The sequence below is a fragment of the Nematostella vectensis genome, chromosome 11, assembly GCF_932526225.1.
Source record: "Nematostella vectensis chromosome 11, jaNemVect1.1, whole genome shotgun sequence".
Taxonomy (NCBI): domain Eukaryota; kingdom Metazoa; phylum Cnidaria; class Anthozoa; order Actiniaria; family Edwardsiidae; genus Nematostella; species Nematostella vectensis.
Genome location: NC_064044.1, coordinates 3,773,523 through 3,793,595, shown reverse-complemented (window position 1 = coordinate 3,793,595; position 20,073 = coordinate 3,773,523). Strand labels below are relative to the sequence as shown.

Genomic DNA, 20,073 nt, shown 5'->3' with positions numbered 1-20,073 from the left:
TACACATGACCATCTTATGGCAGTGAAGTGGTCCGCTTTTCGGGTGTTTTGTAGGTACACATGACCATCTTATGGCAGTGAAGTGGTCGGCTTTTCGGGTGTTTTGTAGGTACACATGACCATCTTATGGCAGTGAAGTGGTCAGCTTTTCGGGTGTTTTGTAGGTACACATGACCATCTTATGGCAGTGAAGTGGTCGGCTTTTCGGGTGTTTTGTAGGTACACATGACCATCTTATGGCAGTGAAGTGGTCAGCTTTTTGGGTGTTTGTAGGTACACATGACCATCTTATGGCAGTGAAGTGGTCGGCTTTTCGGGTGTTTTGTAGGTACACATGACCATCTTATGGCAGTGAAGTGGTCGGCTTTTTGGGTGTTTGTAGGTACACATGACCATCTTATGGCAGTTAAGTGGTCGGCTTTTCGGGCGTTTTGTAGGTACACATGACCATCTTATGGCAGTTAAGTGGTCGGCTTTTCGGGCGTTTTGTAGGTACACATGACCATCTTATGGCAGTTAAGTGGTCGGCTTTTCGGGCGTTTTTTAAGTGCACTTGACTATCTTATATGGCAGTTAAGCTTTTCGTGTGTTTTCTAGGTACACATGACTATCTTATGGCAGTTAAGTGGTCGGCTTATCGGGTGTTTTCTAGATACACATGACTATGGTTGCGCCAGTAGGGCTCCAGTGAAAGTCGGTTGCTGGACAAGCGTGATCTTCGGCGATAAACTTTTGCCAGAGCTATTCATAAACGACCGAGACCCGTCACACCCAGCCTACTCAGGGAAACCTATCGACTGGGGGAACTGGCAGACCTACGTAAAGGAGTAAGTGTGCGGATACATTCCGCCAGGGAGGGTGATAGGGGTAGTGATCGGGTGGGGTGCATGGAAGGGGTGTTGGTAGGGGTAGTGATCGGGTGGGGTGCATGGAAGGGGTGTTGATAGGGGTAGTGATCGGGTGGGGTGCATGGAAGGGGTGTTGGTAGGGGTAGTGATCGGGTGGGGTGCATGGAAGGGGTGTTGGTAGGGGTAGTGATCGGGTGGGGTGCATGGAAGGGGTGTTGATAGGGGTAGTGATCGGGTGGGGTGCATGGAAGGGGTGTTGGTAGGGGTAGTGATCGGGTGGGGTGCATGGAAGGGGTGTTGGTAGGGGTAGTGATCGGGTGGGGTGCATGGAAGGGGTGTTGATAGGGGTAGTGATCGGGTGGGGTGCATGGAAGGGGTGTTGATAGGGGTAGTGATCGGGTGGGGTGCATGGAAGTGGTGTTGGTAGGGGTAGTGATCGGGTGGGGTGCATGGAAGGGGTGTTGGTAGGGGTAGTGATCGGGTGGGGTGCATGGAAGGGGTGTTGGTAGGGGAAGTGATCGGGTGGGGTGCATGGAAGGGGTGTTGGTAGGGGTAGTGATCGGGTGGGGTGCATGGAAGGGGTGTTGGTAGGGGTAGTGATCGGGTGGGGTGCATGGAAGGGGTGTTGGTAGGGGTAGTGATCGGATGGGGTGCATGGAAGGGGTGTTGATAGGGGTAGTGATCGGGTGGGGTGCATGGAAGGGGTGTTGGTAGGGGTAGTGGTCGGGTGTGGTGTGGGTTTGGGGTAAAGAGAGGGTGGAGACAGTCCGCCAGGGAGGGTAATAGGGGTAGTGGTATGGTGAGGTGCACGGGAGGGAGGGTGATAGGGGTATTAGTCGGGTCGGGAGGAATTGGTTAGGGCTAAGAGAAGGTGGCAAAAACCCGCCAGGGGGGGATGGTGGGGTTAGGTTGGTGGGTACAGGCTCTTAATAACCGATCTGGACCCGTCAGCCCCCTTACCGCGAAGAACAGACCTACGTAATAGAGTAAGTGTGGGAAGGGAAAAGACATGGTAGGGTGCAAAGGGTAGTGGTAGTGTATGTGTGTGTGTGTGTGGGGAGGGGGGGGGTAAGTGGTAGTGTGTGTGGGGGGGAGGGGTAAGTGGTAGTGTGTGTGTGTGTGGGGGAGGGTAAGTGGTAATGGTAAGTGGTAGTGTGTGTGGGGGGGGGGAGGGGGGATGGGTACCTGTAACATTATCTTCTTGTGGGACTGGTAGACCAACGTAAAGAAGGGGAAAATGTGGGAAGGAGGTTTGAGGGGGTAGGGGGATCAGTCCGTTTGCTTCCAATCATCACGTTACTTGTTTGTTTTTTCTTCTTCTGATTTTGCAGCGTGACGAAAGCAGCTAACTGTTTCTGGTTGCCCTCTCCGTTAGCTACGGTGTAGCATATTAATTTTAAAAATCTTTCGCTTTCAGCCTTCTTTGCCGCTGCTCCGAGGCTGCAAAAGCTAAAGGATACAAAAAAATCGGTAAATGCTAAACAGTTTGCTTTTTCTGACTTTGTTACAAGAATACGAGAAAATAAAACAAAAGTAATTGCTTTATTGGACATAGTCAAAGGTCATAGTTAAATTATACATGACGTATTAGTATCACCACCACCACCACCACGATCATCGCCACCACCACGACCATCAAGAAGTGTGTTCGTAGAAGGGAACAAAGGAGTGTGTTCATAGAGGGGAGCAAGGAGTGTGTTCGTAGAGGGAAGCAAGGAGTGTGTTCGCAGTGGGAAGCAAGGAGTGTGTTCATAGAGGGGAGCAAGACGTGTGTTCGCAGTGGGAAGCAAGGAGTGTGTTCGTAGAGGGAAGCAAGGAGTGTGTTCGTAGAGGGGAGCAAGGATTCTGTTCGTAGAGGGAAGCAAGGAGTGTGTTCGTAGAGGGGAGCAAGGATTCTGTTCGTAGAGGGAAGCAAGGAGTGTGTTCGTAGAGGGAAGCAAGGAGTGTGTTCGTAGAGGGAAGCAAGGAGTGTGTTCGTAGAGGGGAGCAAGGAGTGTGTTCGTAGAGGGAAGCAAGGAGTGTGTTCGTAGAGGGAAGCAAGTAGTGTGTTCATAGAGGGAAGCAAGGAGTGTGTTCGTAGAGGGAAGCAAGAAGTGTGTTCGTAGAGGGGAGCAAGGAGTGTGTTCGTAGAGGGAAGCAAGGAGTGCGTTCGTAGAGGGAAGCAAGGAGTGTGTTCGTAGAGGGAAGCAAGTAGTGTGTTCGTAGAGGGAAGCAAGGAGTTTGTTCGTAGAGGGAAGCAAGAAGTGTGTTCGTAGAGGGAAGCAAGGAGTGTGTTCGTAGAGGGGAGCAAGGAGTGTGTTCGTAGAGGGAAGCAAGGAGTGCGTTCGTAGAGGGAAGCAAGTAGTGTGTTCGTAGAGGGAAGCAAGGAGTTTGTTCGTAGAGGGAAGCAAGTAGTGTGTTCATAGAGGGAAGCAAGGAGTGTGTTCGTAGAGGGAAGCAAAGAGTGTGTTCGTAGAGGGAAGCAAGGAGTGTGTTCGTAGTGGAAAGCAAGTAGTGTGTTCGTAGAGGGAAGCAAGGAGTGTGTTCGTAGAGGGAAGCAAGGAGTGTGTTCGTAGAGGGAAGCAAGGAGTGTGTTCGTAGAGGGAAGCAAGGAGTGTGTTCGTAGAGGGGAGCAAGGAGTGTGTTCGTAGAGGGAAGCAAGGAGTGTGTTCGTAGAGGGGAGCAAGGAGTGTGTTCGTAGAGGGGAGCAAGGAGTGTGTTCGTAGAGGGGAGCAAGGAGTGTGTTCGTAGAGGGGAGCAAGGAGTGTGTTCGTAGAGGGGAGCAAGGAGTGTGTTCGTAGAGGGAAGCAAGGAGTGTGTTCGTAGAGGGAAGCAAGGAGTGTGTTCGTAGAGGGGAGCAAGGAGTGTGTTCGTAGAGGGAAGCAAGTAGTGTGTTCGTAGAGGGGAGCAAGGAGTGTGTTCGTAGAGGGAAGCAAGGAGTGTGTTCGTAGAGGGAAGCAAGTAGTGTGTTCGTAGAGGGAAGCAAGGAGTGTGTTCGTAGAGGGAAGCAAGTAGTGTGTTCGTAGAGGGAAGCAAGGAGTTTGTTCGTAGAGGGAAGCAAGGAGTGTGTTCGTAGAGGGAAGCAAGGAGTGTGTTCGTAGAGGGAAGCAAGTAGTGTGTTCATAGAGGGAAGCAAGGAGTGTGTTCGTAGAGGGGAGCAAGGAGTGTGTTCATAGAGGGAAGCAAGGAGTGTGTTCGTAGACGGAAGCAAGGAGTGTGTTCGTAGAGGGAAGCAAGGAGTGTGTTCGTAGAGAGGGGCAAGGAGTGTGTTCGTAGAGGGGAGCAAGTAGTGTGTTCGTAGAGGGAAGCAAGGAGTGTGTTCATAGAGGGAAGCAAGGAGTGTGTTCGTAGAGGGAAGCAAGGAGTGTGTTCGTAGAGGGAAGCAAGGAGTGTGTTCGTAGAGGGAAGCAAGGAGTGTGTTCGTAGAGGGAAGCAAGTAGTGTGCTCGTAGAGGGAAGCAAGGAGTGTGTTCGTAGAGGGAAGCAAGGAGTGTGTTCGTAGAGGGAAGCAAGGAGTGTGTTCGTAGAGAGGGGCAAGGAGTGTGTTCGTAGAGGGGAGCAAGTAGTGTGTTCGTAGAGGGAAGCAAGGAGTGTGTTCGTAGAGGGAAGCAAGGAGTGTGTTCGTAGAGGGAAGCAAGGAGTGTGTTCGTAGAGGGAAGCAAGGAGTGTGTTCGTAGAGGGAAGCAAGGAGTGTGTTCGTAGAGGGAAGCAAGGAGTGTGTTCGTAGAGGGAAGCAAGTAGTGTGTTCGTAGAGGGAAGCAAGGAGTTTGTTCGTAGAGGGAAGCAAGGAGTGTGTTCGTAGAGGGGAGTAAGGAGTGTGTTCGTAGAGGGAAGCAAGGAGTGTGTTCGTAAAGGGGAGCAAGGAGTGTGTTCGTAGAGGGGAGCAAGGAGTGTGTTCGTAGAGGGGAGCAAGGAGTGTGTTCGTAGAGGGGAGCAAGGAGTGTGTTCGTAGAGGGAAGCAAGGAGTGTGTTCGTAGAGGGAAGCAAGTAGTGTGTTCATAGAGGGAAGCAAGGAGTGTGTTCGTAGAGGGGAGCAAGGAGTGTGTTCATAGAGGGAAGCAAGGAGTGTGTTCGTAGACGGAAGCAAGTAGTGTGTTCGTAGAGGGAAGCAAGGAGTGTGTTCATAGAGGGAAGCAAGGAGTGTGTTCGTAGAGGGGAGCAAGTAGTGTGTTCGTAGAGGGGAGCGAGGTAGGATTGGCTGAGGGGGTTTCTCAGTAACATAGAAGAAGCACAGTAGCATTAAAATTCCTCAATAAGCAATTACCCACTTTTCGGCCGCCGCATTTTTCCTAATGATATCATTTAACGTAACAATTGGATACGGCCCTGTGTGTCATCTCCAACTATAATTAGGAAATAAAACCGAAGTTCACTCTCTGTTTTGTCAATTCTAACCGAAAAATACACACCATTTTTCAACAGAACGCTTCCACGACGAGACGAATTTTCGTAGATCTTAAAGCTAAATGCCTACAAGAGTCTCTTCTACAATATATTAATAAATGAGGGTTCACAAGCAGAAACTTGAAACTGTTGTCAAATATGTAAGGCATAAATGAAATTTTGTTTTCTTTAAACTAAGTCCCATTTAGTCAACAATAAAAATGAGCAAAATTATGAAGAGCTTGGTTTTTGAATGAAGTATATTCGTTTTATAGACAGAGATAGACATAACATACAAATGCATTTGTCAAATAACTTTAAATAACATAATGTAGGACTTCGTATAACGAATATATTATTTCTTCAGCATTTTTTAAAAAAGCTTGTCTTATTTATTTATCTTCTTCTCCGTTTGCATTACCCCTAAATTTTTAAACGCTAAAACCTTTGAAAAAAACGCATGCTCATATGATTAAAAATATAATTTGCTTCTCCTTGACCAAATAAATAATTTTGCTAATTTGTTAAATAGGTCGACATCTAAAAGCCAAGTGTTTTCGATATAATCTCGCTGAAAAATAACCCCTTTCTTTTAAGGTTTAGGATTATTCGTCCTCGTTAGGCCCCGAAGTTTGAAGTCTGGAGTCCTACATTTTACAAAGTTTGGAGAAAAACTAGGAAACACCCGTTTCATGTCTGCCTAAATTTTCTATTGTTTTCTGTTAACTTTGCCGAACTGTGGTCGCCATGGTTTCGACTCGCTATTTTCTAGAGTGAGATCCGCCAGTGGATAAGCGTCAATGAGTAGTTCGGAGGTAGATGGTTCGATCGCTAAAAGTCCATTGCTGACCAATAAGTGTTTTCCCGACACCGAATGACTGGAGCTGATTCGCTGATTCGAGACCAGCGTACATACATGGTTGATCTGACTAGCATAAGTCGTCCCCCGCTAAAGACGAGCTGTATTTTCTTGTTCTGAAATTAAACAGAGTTTGCTTGATAAGCTATTGTATTAAAATTGGATATCAGTAGCAAAGAAAAAGTACGGGTAAGGGAATGGGGAATATTTCACAAAGGGTCCGCAGTTTATGGTCATGCAGTTGCGGCTACCCCGCCTATTGTGGCGAAGCTAATAAAATAAAACAAAATGAAATATAAGGAAATTAAATATAAGGAAATTAAATATAAGGAAACTACTATATTCCTTATTTGGAAAGAATCTTGCAAGGTTCTTTAAGGTTGCCGTACCCAGTACCGCAGGTGCTTCGTAAACGAGAGAAAAACAGTAACAGTGACCATTAGTCAATGGAGAAAAGTCACTGAAAATAAACTAAAATCAGGCCTGTAGGCAGTCAAAAGAAGCCGCGATTCCACTAAGAAGGATATTTCTATAATACTCGTCTGAAAACAACAATGAAATGGGCGGTCGTGGCGGTTGCCCCGCACGAGTATTTTGATGCGTTTAGCTTTGTCCTATGACGGAAATCAATTTCGCAGACAAAAACAGGGCATACGCCAACCATACGCAGATCATAAAAAGCCAAGAGCCAACATGTCTGCTATATGTTCCTTTTTTTCACCCGACCATTAAAAACAGCGGGCGAACTATTTGAAAGGTATTTTCGCAGTTGTTGGTCTACGATAAGTATCTTCTTTTTAAATCTTTAAAAAGCAGGTTTTCAATTCAGTGAAATGTCACATATAAAAATTAGTTTGCAATTTATGAAAAGCAGTTTTTAAACTATGAATAACAATTTTTAATTAGTTAATCTATTTCAATTTTAGTTTTCAGTCTAAGATAATTTGTTTTCAATCTATGGAAAATACAGTGTGCTTTAAACGATAACGTGTGTTCGTGTGTTTAGAGGCTTAGACAGTCTTACAAACCTCGAATATCGAAATATTTAAACGAAAAAAAAAACACATGAAGTATGCCGCGTAAATCACTACGGTACATTTTCGATTTTGTCAACACGTTTAAAAGGGCAATTTTCTCGCCAAAAACACAGGTAATTGCTTTAAAAGCGAGAGTGATTTTATTTCATTCATTATGTATACGCTCTTTTGATTTGCTGTTGTTTAACAAACAGGCCTAAAAGCGCTAGTTAGACAAATGAACGATGTTACGAATCTAATTTGTCAATTTATGAGGACTTTAACCACTTTGACATTTTTCTTTGAAAATTGGAAACTATAAATTATGCTTTTGGAAGTGAACTTTTAGTTTCTCAGAAAAAAAATTATTGATGGGGATTTAGTTTAGAAAGTTATTGCCGGTGGTTTGTGAGTTTATGTCAGTGTGTATTCGACAGGTGTGTTTCGCAGTAATAGGGCTACCCCATTGTCTTTAAGGAAAACTAAACTCTGATTGGCTACTGACTTGCTTTTAATAAACACCGCAATGCAACTCAAGTTCTGCTCTTGGCCAGGTGTTAAACCAAACCTTCAACTCTTTTCTTTACAATTTGTCTTGTGTTTCATTTACCTTTCCTTTCAAAATACCACCAAGCCTCGTGGCTATCGATAAAAGAAATCGTACTTGTGTCTACGTTTGAGTCGGAAATAGTCAGAACTATGTCAGTGAGAACTCAACAGCCGTCAGCTATTTCTGTATAACTTTATACAAGGCTTAAGAAAAGAGGTCAAATATAAACAATCAAATGGAACTAAAATCTGGAATTAAAACGTTTGGACGCCCGCAAAAATAGCAAATCAAATTCCTTACGGACTGAATATAAAATAGCCGTTGCAATTTCTTTCTAACTGTGTGTTAATTGAAATTGTTTTGGCAGCTTGTAAGCGATTTTTTAAACTTACAAATATTGTCTTAAAGTCTGTGATTTTTAAGATCGGTTCATGTTTTTCACTCGAAATTTAAAATCGCTCGTTTCTTATACAATTCGCTCGTTTAGTGTAACTCACCCTTTTCGTTTAGCTCTTCCTTCTGCCTGTAGAGCTCTCGTACACTGCTCAACACACTCCGCGAAATGTTTTAACGATTTAGCCGACGTATCGCTTTCTGTCAAGTCCGCAAGAGCCGATATGTAGCTCGTCGCCAACCGTAATATTGCAAGTTTTGATAATTTCTGGTCTTGTGAATAGCTAGGTACAGCTTTGCGCAAACTTTCAAACGCTTCACTCATAGTATGAATTCGCGATCTCTCTCGTGCATTTGCTATTAGTCTTCTAGATCGATTTGAATGCTTCCACGAGTTTGTCTTTTTCGATTTGTCCTTTTTTCGCTTCCCGTTTGTCATTGTTCCCCGCTTCCCCCGCTTTGAGCACATATCCTTGTCTTGTACTGCTATAGACTCCTCCATGCCTCCCTCAAATCCTCAGCAACTGGCAAAGGAATGAATATTCCACTTCCTTGAATCCCTTGAAGGCGTATTACTAGCGTCAAATTGCTTAAATTACCCAACCAAGTCAAGACCAAGGGAATAGGAATCTATAATCTATCGCGCTCGCTTGATGCGACAGTGGTTTTCTCGCAAAAGGTATCGCTCTCGGCTGATCCGCGCGCTACCATGGCAAGTGTATTGAACTTCGACACCTGGACTTGTGGTGAAGCCAAGTGATACATATTCAAGTCGTCGGGGCTTAACGTCTCATCATCTGTCAATTATTCCAGGCATTAGCATTTTCGGACCACCTGCGTTACACAAACAAATCCCCGGCTAACTGTTTATGAATAAACTAGGCGCCTTGAAAATAAAACAAGAATCATGCTTTTTTAATCCGTTTTTTCTTTCCTGTTTGATATTAAAAGGGAAAGACATAGCGCCCGCGAACACGCTAGGTGATTAAGGGGGTTATTAGTAAGGTGGAGGTCAGCGGGGCTGCTTATTAGCACCGTAAAAATACGTAAAAAGGATTCACACGCGATCTTACACATCAATTATGATGATAATAACAGACTCTAACGGACTCAGAACAAAAGAGGAAAACACTTACACTTAAGTTAAAAAATATATACAATATAATATTCTCACTGGGAAGTTTTCTATTATCTTCAATTTTCTAAGCACTGTGTTTAAGTAGCTCCCTTTTTTAAGTTCGTTTTGTTTCTGTTTTGGTCTGTCTTACTAAATCTGAGTGCGGAAAAAATTTCTCTATAGAAAAATTTAATTTTTCCCCATCGGGATACCAATGACTATATTTCGTGCAATGTACAATAAGCCGCTAAAATGCACTGATTTCACTGACTTTAGGTCCACAGCATAATTACCTCAAATTCCATATTATGAGCATTAGTAATTTTTACACCGTATTAACCTTTTCCGTCATTTTCCTCAATCCCGATCCCATGTTACACAGTTCTATCCCGAATCCCGCTTGTGTGTGCGACTTTTCTATCCCTGAATCCTGCTTTGTGTGCACCTAGCTATCCCAAATCCCACCTGTCTATGTGACATATTTCTTTACAAAATCTCGATTGTGTCTGTGACATTGCTACTCCGAATCCCGCACCAAGAAAAATTAAAAGAAATTATGGATCCTCTAGTTTTCTTTTGAACTTTAAAGGTTTCCCCTCACTAGTGAAGGCTAGTAATGGCTAGTGAAGGTTATTGAAGGCTGAACTTTGCAATCGTGGACTATGACAAGCTGTGTGGGCTCAAGCCTTTTTATTGGGGTTTGGAAGCGAGGCTGCGTATCGTGTTTGATCATAAAAGGTGTCAATGGTCAATTTTTTGGTTCTTCTTTTGAAACACGGCTCCCCGCTCAAGAAGGAGAAATGTTTCTAATAAGCTAATTTCACAAACAGCAAGTAAGGAAGAAAATTTTTTTTAATTAGCAAGTATTTAAAAGCAAAATATAAAATGTGACTTTTTAAATTTTGATGCGACTTTGTGTAGTGTCCGTCGAGTTTCCGTCGTGGAGTTCATAAGTGACGGGAATTTGTCGACTTGTACTGTTCTCGTGCGCAAAAAAAGCACAAAAAAAATGATTGAGCGGACTCCCATTTATGTTATGTAATGTCCAAATAAGGAATTGGTCGAGCGAGCTAAGAAAACTGGCTAGGGAGGGGAGGGGAGCTCTCCTTTCAGTCATCGCGCGACCAGTATAAAGCAGGGTGGCGCTGGCGTAATACGATTCATAGAGTTAAATGGTGAATGAGAGCTTTTTATAAAACTTTGTTGCATGAACCATTGAGTAAAAGTTGACACATCCGAACAAGCCTATAAAATTTGTTGGGCAATAATATATGATTTCCTAATGCAGGAGGGAAAAGACAGCAGTGAGCAATTTGCCATTAGTTTTTAAATAGACTGTACCATGCTGATTTAGACAAGAACTATGTTTCAATGGTAATTTTTTCAATTCAATTAAAATGGAAATTGCGTCGCTACCTGCTATGAACGCACTACGGAAAAAACCGGACGTTAACTGTATGTGGAGGAAGTTACAACAAATATTTCACAATTTATTCGGTTATGTTTTATAATACATTAAAAACACCCCCTCCCCCCCCCCACACCCTCCTGCTTGGGCCTTTAAGTGGCGATTTCCGATATCTTTTCCTAGAAACACTATTTTGGCCACTTCCAGGAATGGTATGGAGAATTTTTGAATTCACACTTTATAAAACTGTGCTAAAATGAATGCGGCATCTGACCGGTCATATTCACGGACAGGCTCTCTAAAGCATCAGGCTCGTACCCGGGATTTTCCTTTCAGTATCTCCACGGGATGTTTATTGTCGGATTTGGCTTCAAATTTGTGTACAAATAGCACGTCTATTGAGAACCGAAAGTGGGCCTGCGGCCGTTGTGTGGGCAATCCACCCCCAACCCCCCCCTACAGGCCTGAGCACAGTATTATTTATGAATGCTCAAGTCAAGCGCAAATAAAGATAAAATACCTCAGACATTAGATCGTAGTAACTATTGCGTTTATATTCGATGGACGCATTTTACTTCGTTTATAAAATATATTTGTCGTATTTGTAAATATGGTGGCATGTACTGTTAAAACGTCGGTTTTATAATGAACGCAACCATAAATATTTACACATCAATAAATCACACGTCTGTTTGTGTTGAGAAATTAATGAAAAAATGTCTTAATATCGTTTGGTTTTCTTCTGGTTTCGTCCAGCTTTAATGAATCCAAGAATTGATTGAAGTTTTTTTGGGACTTTTCTTCTTAATCTTTATGATTAGTGAGCACAGCACGCAGGGAAAGTGGGTCGAGTTTATAAGTAAACAGCATGCTTGGACATATAAAGGTACACATAGCGTCGTCGACGCTGATGTTGAATTGCGTCCTCTTATACATTATTTAGATTTACAACATCAACAATTACATCTTTCGGAACGATGTCAATGTTAATGTTGCGAATCTAACTAACAAAAAAATTCCGGGAGCTGAATTGCCGAAACTGACTGTCCATTTACTAGCTTTCATTCAGTATCACATCAATGTGTTTACGACGCCATGTTGTCCCTTATGCTATTGGCTTTCAACTCGACCCAGTCCCACGCGCAACACAAAAATGGCGAATCAATCGACAGATTACCAAGCCTATGAACGATCGCTCATTGGTCTAGGTGGGTCACGTGGTTGGTTTTGAGTTCGTACGATCGCTCATTGTTCTAGGCGGGTCACGTGGTAAGTGGTCTAAGTCCGTACGTCTCCTCGACGTTCAGAAGTGAATCGGGATCATCGTCTTGTTCCGCGAGGTACCACAATCCTGAAGACGAGAAACACAAGTGAGACGATGATCATGGGCAAGGGATTTTGGTTACTTGGTACGGGATTGGGTTACTAATTGTTACGGTATTTGGGTTACTTGGTACGGGATTTGGGTAACTTGGTACGGGATTTGGGTAACTTGGTACGGGATTTGGGTTACTTGGTACGGGATTTGGGTTACTTGCTACGGGATTTCGGTTACTTGGTACGGGATTTGGGTTACCTTGATTGTGATTTTGCTCACCAGTAACAGGAACCAAATTTTTGTTAAACAACGATGGTTTGATAATTTTGTCACCGAAGTTAACTGGAAAACGGGATTCGGGCCGCCTTAAGGATTCTGTAAACTCTAATATGTATCAAATGAAAGCCTTGAGTATAGGGTGCTAGTGTGATGCTGTGTGTGTGATCGGGGGGCAGTTTCTTTATTAAGTTTAAATATTTCTAGCCCCATATTTTGCAGAGGGGAGTGTCTTCTCAAATCGTGATATATGAAGAAAACGTTGTCCTTTTGAGGGACTGTTCCCGAGGAATCTTAGTTTTTTTTTCAGAGACTTTCTCCATTGACCAAGGATGGTCAAAGTCACTGTTTTTCTCTCCTGATTACAATTCATAAAGTTAACGAAGCACCTGCAGTACGGCAACCTTTAAAATGATAAGAATCATTCAGTTTTTCCAAATAAGGAATAATATTAGTTTCCTTATATGGAAGTGACCGCGTTTGTCAAAAACGATAACTTTTGGCTAAATTTTCTTGATATGAAAATCCTTTTAAAAATTCTGTTGGTATACCTCAATAGGATTAATGAACCGATTTGTGGAGTCTTAGGACTGTGCATGTATGCTTCAAAGTCGCATTTGTCGACAAGAAAAAATAAATCCATGTAGAGCGTTCAGTCCCTTTGACAAAAGTATACACAGCACTAAAAGAGACAAAGCAAAGTCTGCAAATATTAATGTAAAGAACTAATGCAAGGACCATCTGCACATCATATTATTTAATAAACCCGAGCGTATCTTGGCGCGGGGCTTATTATCCTAATGGCGCAGCAAGGGTAAAAGGCCGCGGGTGGTCCCACCCACGAAAGCCAATTTTTCCAAGTTCTTTTTAGAAAACCTGCATCTAAGAACAAGCAGTATTTTACTTGCCCCGGCAATAGATTAATGTGTTTGATTTCGATACGACATTTCGAGAGATAAAACAAATAGCAGCTCATGTTATCGGGAATCTAAGGAAGGAAGGGGGAACCATATGGGAGAGTATCCTTAAATATAAAGGGAAAGTGGGACTTCTTTTAATTAGCTTTTTTTGCAATTTCTATTTTTTTTTTAAATCCTTAGAAAAAGATTCTGTTGGAAAACGAATAAAGTTTTAACGTACAGATATGTAGACAACAACCCACATAAATGTCCTCCCAACAAATATTTTGAGCAGAATGACATTTGTATTCGATATAGTAGTTTGACAAACATAATGGATTGAGTTAGGGTTGGATTGCACTTTTAAAGGATTGCTATAGTACATAAGCTAGTAAATCTGAAGATAAAATTAGCTTCAACTAGCTTCTTCAAGAAAATAAATGAGGGCCAATTAGGCATTTTTAAAATTTCTTTCACGCTCACATTAAAGAGTTCATGGGCTAGTTTGAAAATTCCTTTGCACTATTACAGTATATTAGAATTTCACCACAAATAGGGGATGAACTCTTGAATAAATGCAATGTAGAAACACATCTAATGCTAAAGAACTGAACTTAATAGCTATTATTTAGAATTAGAAACGTTTATAATTAACCACTTAAAAAGGGTCGCTTTGCAGATCAAGGGTATAAATGATAACTTTATTAGTGAAGTAACTTGTTAAAGGATGTCATACTAACAGCATCAATACTGATCGCTTAGTTTTGTGTGCTATCCACTTAGTTACATTTTGCTAAAGGACAAAAATTGTCCTGGAAACAAACGAAAGACAATCGCAACAAAAAGTGTAAATATCTCAATTTTATCCTAGCCTTGTGTTTTAAAAAAGCTAAAAAAAATATTGTACACACTTATCAACCCGAAATTTTAAGCTTATTTACTTTCCTCGAGGGTGATCATTTGTAGAAGAAGAACAATTATCTCAAACGGAAGAAGAAGAGAACCTTATATATCCAATTTTAGCCAGGTTAAAAACCTGCTTTAGCGGCGTTACTGTACCGAGTCAAACTTTTAGACTTGCGAATCATTATTATAGAGAAGGACAACAATATCATTATATTTAGAGAAGAATTATAGAGAAGGACAACAGTAATCCCGGAAAGGAACGAAGGAGAAAAAAGAACATTACCCCGTGTTTAAACCCTGCTTTACAAAACTGATCGACTCGAACTTAAAGTTATTCGGGTATAATAGCCCCTTAGTACACATTCATGAAAGGCAGGGTTAAGTGTGATTATTGTGTGTTTACATCAAAGGCATCAAGAGGGGGTTTACCTTGTTCGAAGATAAAACTCTCTGGTGAACCCTCAGACTCGTTATCAGTAGGAATATTTGAGCTGGAATCTCCTGAAGGGGAATTTAGCTCTTGAGTATCATCCAAGCGCGCCCTCTTTGCTCGAGATTCCCCATCCCTTCTCGCTTCCTTCGGTTCAGGCTCAGGTATAGGTTTCCCTAGAATGTCCGATAGCGCCGCAATATAGTGGATCGCAAGTCTTAAAGTCGCAATTTTAGAGGGTTTCTCCTCCTGGTTATAGTTTGTTTTAGGGATGGCTTTTCTGAGGCTGTCGAAGGCGTCATTGAGTGAGTGCATCCGGCTTCTTTCTCTTGCCGTTGCGCACTCTCTGTTTGATCGTAAGTGAGCATACTTCTTGTGTCGGTGTGAGCTCTTGAAGCAGTAGTCGCACCAATCGCTTTCTTCCTCTAAGGCCGCTAGTGCGGCAAGTTTAGTCCTCGATTCCCGTGTAACCGGCCGCAAGCTGTATCTTTTACCCCTGCTTGGTCTCTTAGCGTCTAATTCCTCCTCGTCCACCGGGTCCTTATTCGACATTTTAGTTCACAATACCCTATGCACGTACTCGAAACCTTTAGCGGCACAGCAGTCATACCGTGCGCGGCGCATTCTTCAATGTCGCTAGGCTCCGCCTATCCAATCAGTGTCAATTATCACGTCTAGAGTCTGTCACTTTAGCACTCTATGGGCTTACCACGATAGCCAATCAGATTGCTAGTTGAGTCATTCGTCAGATAGACCGAGCGGAGTTCGTATCTGCGATAACATAGCAGCGACTTTGGAATGATTTCAAGAGGGACTAACTCGTACCGACTTGCTTGATTACAAACAAATCGTGTTTATTTACGGATCCCTAGACCGCTAACAATACGCCCTGGAAGATTCTAACAAGCCTAATCGCAATAAAACTCTTTAAACATCCGTCAGAGATTGCTCAGTTTGTACAAAATTCCTGCAGAGTTGTACACAGTTCGTGTTTAACTTAACAGTATTAGCGCACCAAGGGGCGAAGGAAAGGCGTGAAAAACTACTTCACAGTTGCTGTCCGTTGAGCAGTGAGTCATTAAACGTGATAAGCCAGTTATGACCGTGTAACAAAGCGACTTGGGGGGCTTGTCTTTTCGGGAGCTTAATAATATGTTTGTACAAGGATCTGGGTATTATTTTGAGGACTTGAAGCTTTTCGTTATGAAGATGTTAATGAAGGAGTTCATGACGATTAGACACTTAGCGAAGATAGCTCTGTTACACACGGGCTTAAATATATCAAAGCATTTATAAGAGTTTATTTCCAGGCTTGGAATTTTTCACAGATACTTAGCAGGCGCTCAGAAAGATAGGTCTTTGAAACGGGATTCCTGTGCCGACCAAATAAATGTCTTTTTACGGGGCAAGTTTTTTTCTTTTTTTTTTCAGACTATGAGACACTAAGCAAAGCCACAGGCTTTGTGTCTCTAACAGTCTCTGTCAGCCGCTATTTTGTCATCCTAACAAAGTAAAAAAAATCCATTTCCATCGGCTTATTTGCAGAAGCAAATGCGGTTTTCTCGATTAAATTTGGTAAAGAAAGAATAAATGTTTCCTCCATCGCCCATTGCTGCAACTTTTTCACCCATAAAAAAAGAAAAAAAAAAGGAGTTGAAAGGCGTAACACTATAATGTGCGTGTAACCCAAGAGCTGTTTTACACCTTAACCAGAGTTATTCTAAATATCGGTTTATAGCGATATATTTTACAAATGGGAAACAAAATGTTTTTCCTTATAATGAGAATATCGTTATTTATACAAAGTAATGATAATGATAATTTATTGATTTCTATAGCGCCTACTAATATGACGCGCCTTACAATAAATATTGGATAAGAATATACAATACCGTGTGGCAGCAGTCTTATTAAAGACGAAAATCTGGCAGAGTTGACTTCCAGTTCTTGGTGAACCAATTCATTTTACTGTTATTTTGCCGAGTTAGAACGAAGTATTTTTGGGGATGTGAAGAAAAAGAGATTTACGTAGAAAACTAAAAGATCAAAAACAACTTCTCAATTCATCCGCGTACACAGGGGGTATGCATGGCGCGCACCCCCACCCCCAGGCGGACAAAAATGGGTCATTTCTTATTAAGAATCTCCAAAATACTATGCTTTTTCCATATGATGATGGTGATGATGTTTTTGATGATGATGATGATGATTATATTTTATTGGTACCATATAACTTTATATAACGTTACATAGGTTGTTTCAACCAATAAATCATACTTCCTTTCCTTATTATATTTCCTTATTTCCTTTTCTTATACACATACAAAGAAAAATGTGCTTTGCAACAGCCTTTTGCACCTTTTTGGCGGGTTTAAGAGTAGATGAAATGCTGTTTCTTGTTGTGAAATCAAATTTTGTCTTTTTCCAGAACATGAAGCATTTCTTTTCTAAGGTTATCATAGATAGGACACCTCAGTAGGAAGTGCCACTCATCTTCTGTTTCGTTGAGGTCGCATTGCCGGCAGAGTCTCTCCTCCGGGCTGCGGTACGGTCTGGAGTACCGTCCAGCCTCTATTTCTAACTTATGACACCTTTTTCTAACGCGTGTCAACTCTTCTCTTTGCTTGATGTTTTGAACATTAAATAGGTTCGTTTACTTGTCATATTTTGTCTTTAACTTACGGTAAGTTCTAAGTTTGTTCTTTTTCCCAGGCTTTTTTGAATCGTTAAAAATGTCAGCTTCAAAATTTTGGAATCCAATGTCTTGAAGCCTTTGCTTAAACAAATATTGCTGCGCTTTTTTCTCAATTACTTGAAAGTTTCCCCAGAGATAACCCAGTCCCACCGAATACACCATGGCTTTGCCTTTAACATACCAGTAGGTTCCGGGGGTGCAGTCCAAATATGCATCATGTGATAAGATATTGCTGTGGGCTGCGGATCGTTTGTTATGAAAATTCAATACCCTTAATTTCGCGTCTATGGACAGGATATCTTCCTAGTTCTGCCCGACAGGCTATATTTGGAGCATACTTGCCGACAGCGAGGATAAACTTACAAAATTTGGCGTGCACCAGCTCTATTGGGTCATGTTCGTTTTTTATTTCATCGACGCCCCAGATTTCGCTGCCATATAGAAGGATTGGCTTAATGAGGCAGTCAAAAAGGCGGTTAGTCAGCAGGACATTTGTTCTGAAGTTGTTGCCCATTTCTCTTTTAAGTTTAAAAAGTGCTTTACTTTTTTTAATGGCTTCTGGCGGCATAAAGTTTCCGATGGAACTGAATGTCAGACCTAAGTATTTGTATGTGGTGACGTTTTCTAAATTTTAGCCTAGGTATTTAATGCAATAGTTATTCAAGGACCTCCCACTTTTATCGAATATCGATTCCTTCGTTTTGTCTAAATTGAATTTCATACCGTTGGCTTGAACAAAATCCTCCATACAATTCAGGTAGGTATGTTAGCGGCTTTCGTCCTTCGCTAAAAGAACAAGAACGTAGGAAGAAACCACCGGACAGCCTTTATCTGCTGGTGTGCGTCGGACCTTATGGTCTGCGTCGACAGTTGATTAATTAATAAAACCTTTAAAAGAAAAAGTCGACAACAACGCAGATTCATGTTTTTTAGAACGATATTTCGGCAGGCCAATACCTGCCTTCTTCAGGTTATAAATGAGTTACAATGGCATGTTATAGCTAGTATATGTACAAAGTTCATTGATGATTCACTAACAAAAGGTAAAAATAGTAATTGAGTGACAAAGTACAAAGTTCATTGATGATTAACTAACAAAAGTTAAAAATAGTAATTGAGTGACTTATGACCACACCACCCTATTTACAATCTTCCTTTTTCTTTTAAAAGAACCAGGTCATCTGCATATAGAAGGTGGTTAACCGGAATACTGTTGATAACTAAACCTTCGCGTTGCGGCTGTAGTTTTCTTAAGCTGTCCGATAGGTCGTGAAGATATCAATAAAAATATCATACCTATGAGTGACCCTGCCCCCCCCCCCCCCCAACACCATGGTAGTGACTGATATCGTATTGCACGTGCGCATGGTCTCTATTGTTCATGACGTAACATCGGTGCTGTTGTTTTGGTTGCATCTCAAAACATAAAGTTTCATTAGGCCATGAAAAGTTTGTTTAGAAACTCGTTTGCGGTGTTACTCGACATAATAAAAATATATCGTTGGGGCGAAGCACACGATAAAACGGTATTTTGTAAAAATTAACAAGAAAAATGGTTAAAAATATTATATATATATTCAAATTCATCATAGAATAATAACAAAAGATTTTAAGCGCTATCCTAACATGCCTTTAGCGTTGAATAGTTATATTTTTTACAAGTAAAAAAATAGAGAAGAAAAAGAAGAAAACTACTTTTTTTTTTGTTTCCTTTATGTGAGTGTGAGATTCCCTCCCACGAGGTCCGTTATGCCCACTAGCTCTCCTTTGCACCCGATTTTCTCGCGCGTCTTTTGTCTCCTTTTCTTTCTCCGTCTCCTAGAACTTCGTCGCTGGTGAAAATAGCTGTTAAACCTTTCATTTAAAGCTCATGGGCGTGCTTTAGAGAAACACGTGGGGTGGGGTCCAGAGTGGTCATCGGCATTCTTAGCTCTGGTAAAATGTCACTAGGTCCGTATAGAAACTTTTTCTATTCAAATAAAAACATAAAATTAAACCAACTTCTTAACCAAGGAGGGGGTCAAACGAATTCGAACTCATGTCGCACAGGAGCAGGGTGAGGTCAGGACCCCCCGGACCCCAACCCCTCCCCCCCTCCCTCTCCCCTATGGACACGCACACGAAGCTTCTGATAAAAAGAACAAACTAAGAACTTTTAGGTCTTTTAAGGTCCTAAAAATACGATATTATCTAACTCATATTATAAACAATGTACAACGCAGGGTTGCCTTAAAAAATTTAGGCTTAATAACCACAATTTGGCCATTGAAACAGGGAGACACGCTAGACCATATATACCCCCGAATGAGAGAAAGTGCACGATCTGCAAAACACACACCCGAAGCTTCTGATAGAAAGAGCAATAGACAAGTTTTCAGATTCTGGAGAAAAGATTTCAATTGTGTAGTTCCAGAAAATATCCATACCCCATCCCCCCCCTCACTATGGAGGGGGTCGGAGGTATGACCCCCCACCCCTCTGGAATTTCCAGCCCCCTGCAAAAAAAATTAATACAGTAACTGTTTTTACCCCCCTCTCCCCTCTGCAAATTCCTGGGCGTTTGACTCCCCCAACCCCCCAGAATTTCCATTACCCTCCATAAGGGAGGTAAGGATATTTTCTGAAACCACACATTGAAGCAATGAAGATTCTCCATACAAAAACACACAAAGGAAAAAACAATCGGACCGCTTCTTCTACAAGAAATTGCGATACAAGATTTTACATACTAGATGGCTGATGCAATAGCCCTACACGAATAATCTCCGCGTGAAAAGTTTTCCTTTATGAATAAACGAAAGCGGATATATCTCGTCACATTTGATAAACACATTTACGTCGAAAAAGCTTTTATTACATCAATTAGACCTTTAAGTAAATTTCCTTAAAGTGTTCCCCTCCTCCGCGTCATTATCTTATACTTTTTCAGATAGAAGCCAAATTTCACATAGCCTTTATTTTTAAGACTATTTTTTTTTTCGTTGGTTTGAGAATTTT

At 41.8% G+C, this 20,073-nt stretch overlaps 2 protein-coding genes across 2 annotated transcripts; both read right to left on the bottom strand.

The window, feature by feature from the left end:
• Window positions 1–5,451: 5,451 nt before the first annotated feature.
• On the bottom strand, window positions 5,452–8,805 carry LOC5507703 (transcription factor atoh8). The gene is made up of 2 exons (XM_001628279.3): window positions 8,132–8,805; window positions 5,452–6,184 (listed from the first exon to the last, which is right to left on the bottom strand). Exons 1-2 carry the CDS (start codon window positions 8,527–8,529, stop codon window positions 6,139–6,141), a joined length of 444 nt encoding a protein of 147 aa, XP_001628329.2. The 5' UTR covers window positions 8,530–8,805; the 3' UTR covers window positions 5,452–6,138.
• Window positions 8,806–11,085: 2,280 nt separating this feature from the next.
• On the bottom strand, window positions 11,086–15,087 carry LOC5507711 (twist-related protein). The gene is made up of 2 exons (XM_001628278.3): window positions 14,381–15,087; window positions 11,086–11,903 (listed from the first exon to the last, which is right to left on the bottom strand). The coding sequence occupies exons 1-2, from the start codon at window positions 14,931–14,933 to the stop codon at window positions 11,815–11,817; spliced, it is 642 nt and encodes a 213-aa protein (XP_001628328.1). The 5' UTR covers window positions 14,934–15,087; the 3' UTR covers window positions 11,086–11,814.
• Between the last annotated feature and the right edge of the window lie 4,986 nt (window positions 15,088–20,073).

Coding starts and splice junctions, on each gene's coding strand:
- LOC5507703 (XM_001628279.3), bottom strand. CDS start 8,529: ATGGAGGAGTCTATAGCAGTACAAGACAAGGATATGTGCTCAAAGCGG. Junction 6,185..8,131: donor GGAAGAGCTAAACGAAAAGG/GTGAGTTACACT, acceptor GTTTAATTTCAG/AACAAGAAAATACAGCTCGT.
- LOC5507711 (XM_001628278.3), bottom strand. CDS start 14,933: ATGTCGAATAAGGACCCGGTGGACGAGGAGGAATTAGACGCTAAGAGA. Junction 11,904..14,380: donor GAGTTTTATCTTCGAACAAG/GTAAACCCCCTC, acceptor TCTCGTCTTCAG/GATTGTGGTACCTCGCGGAA.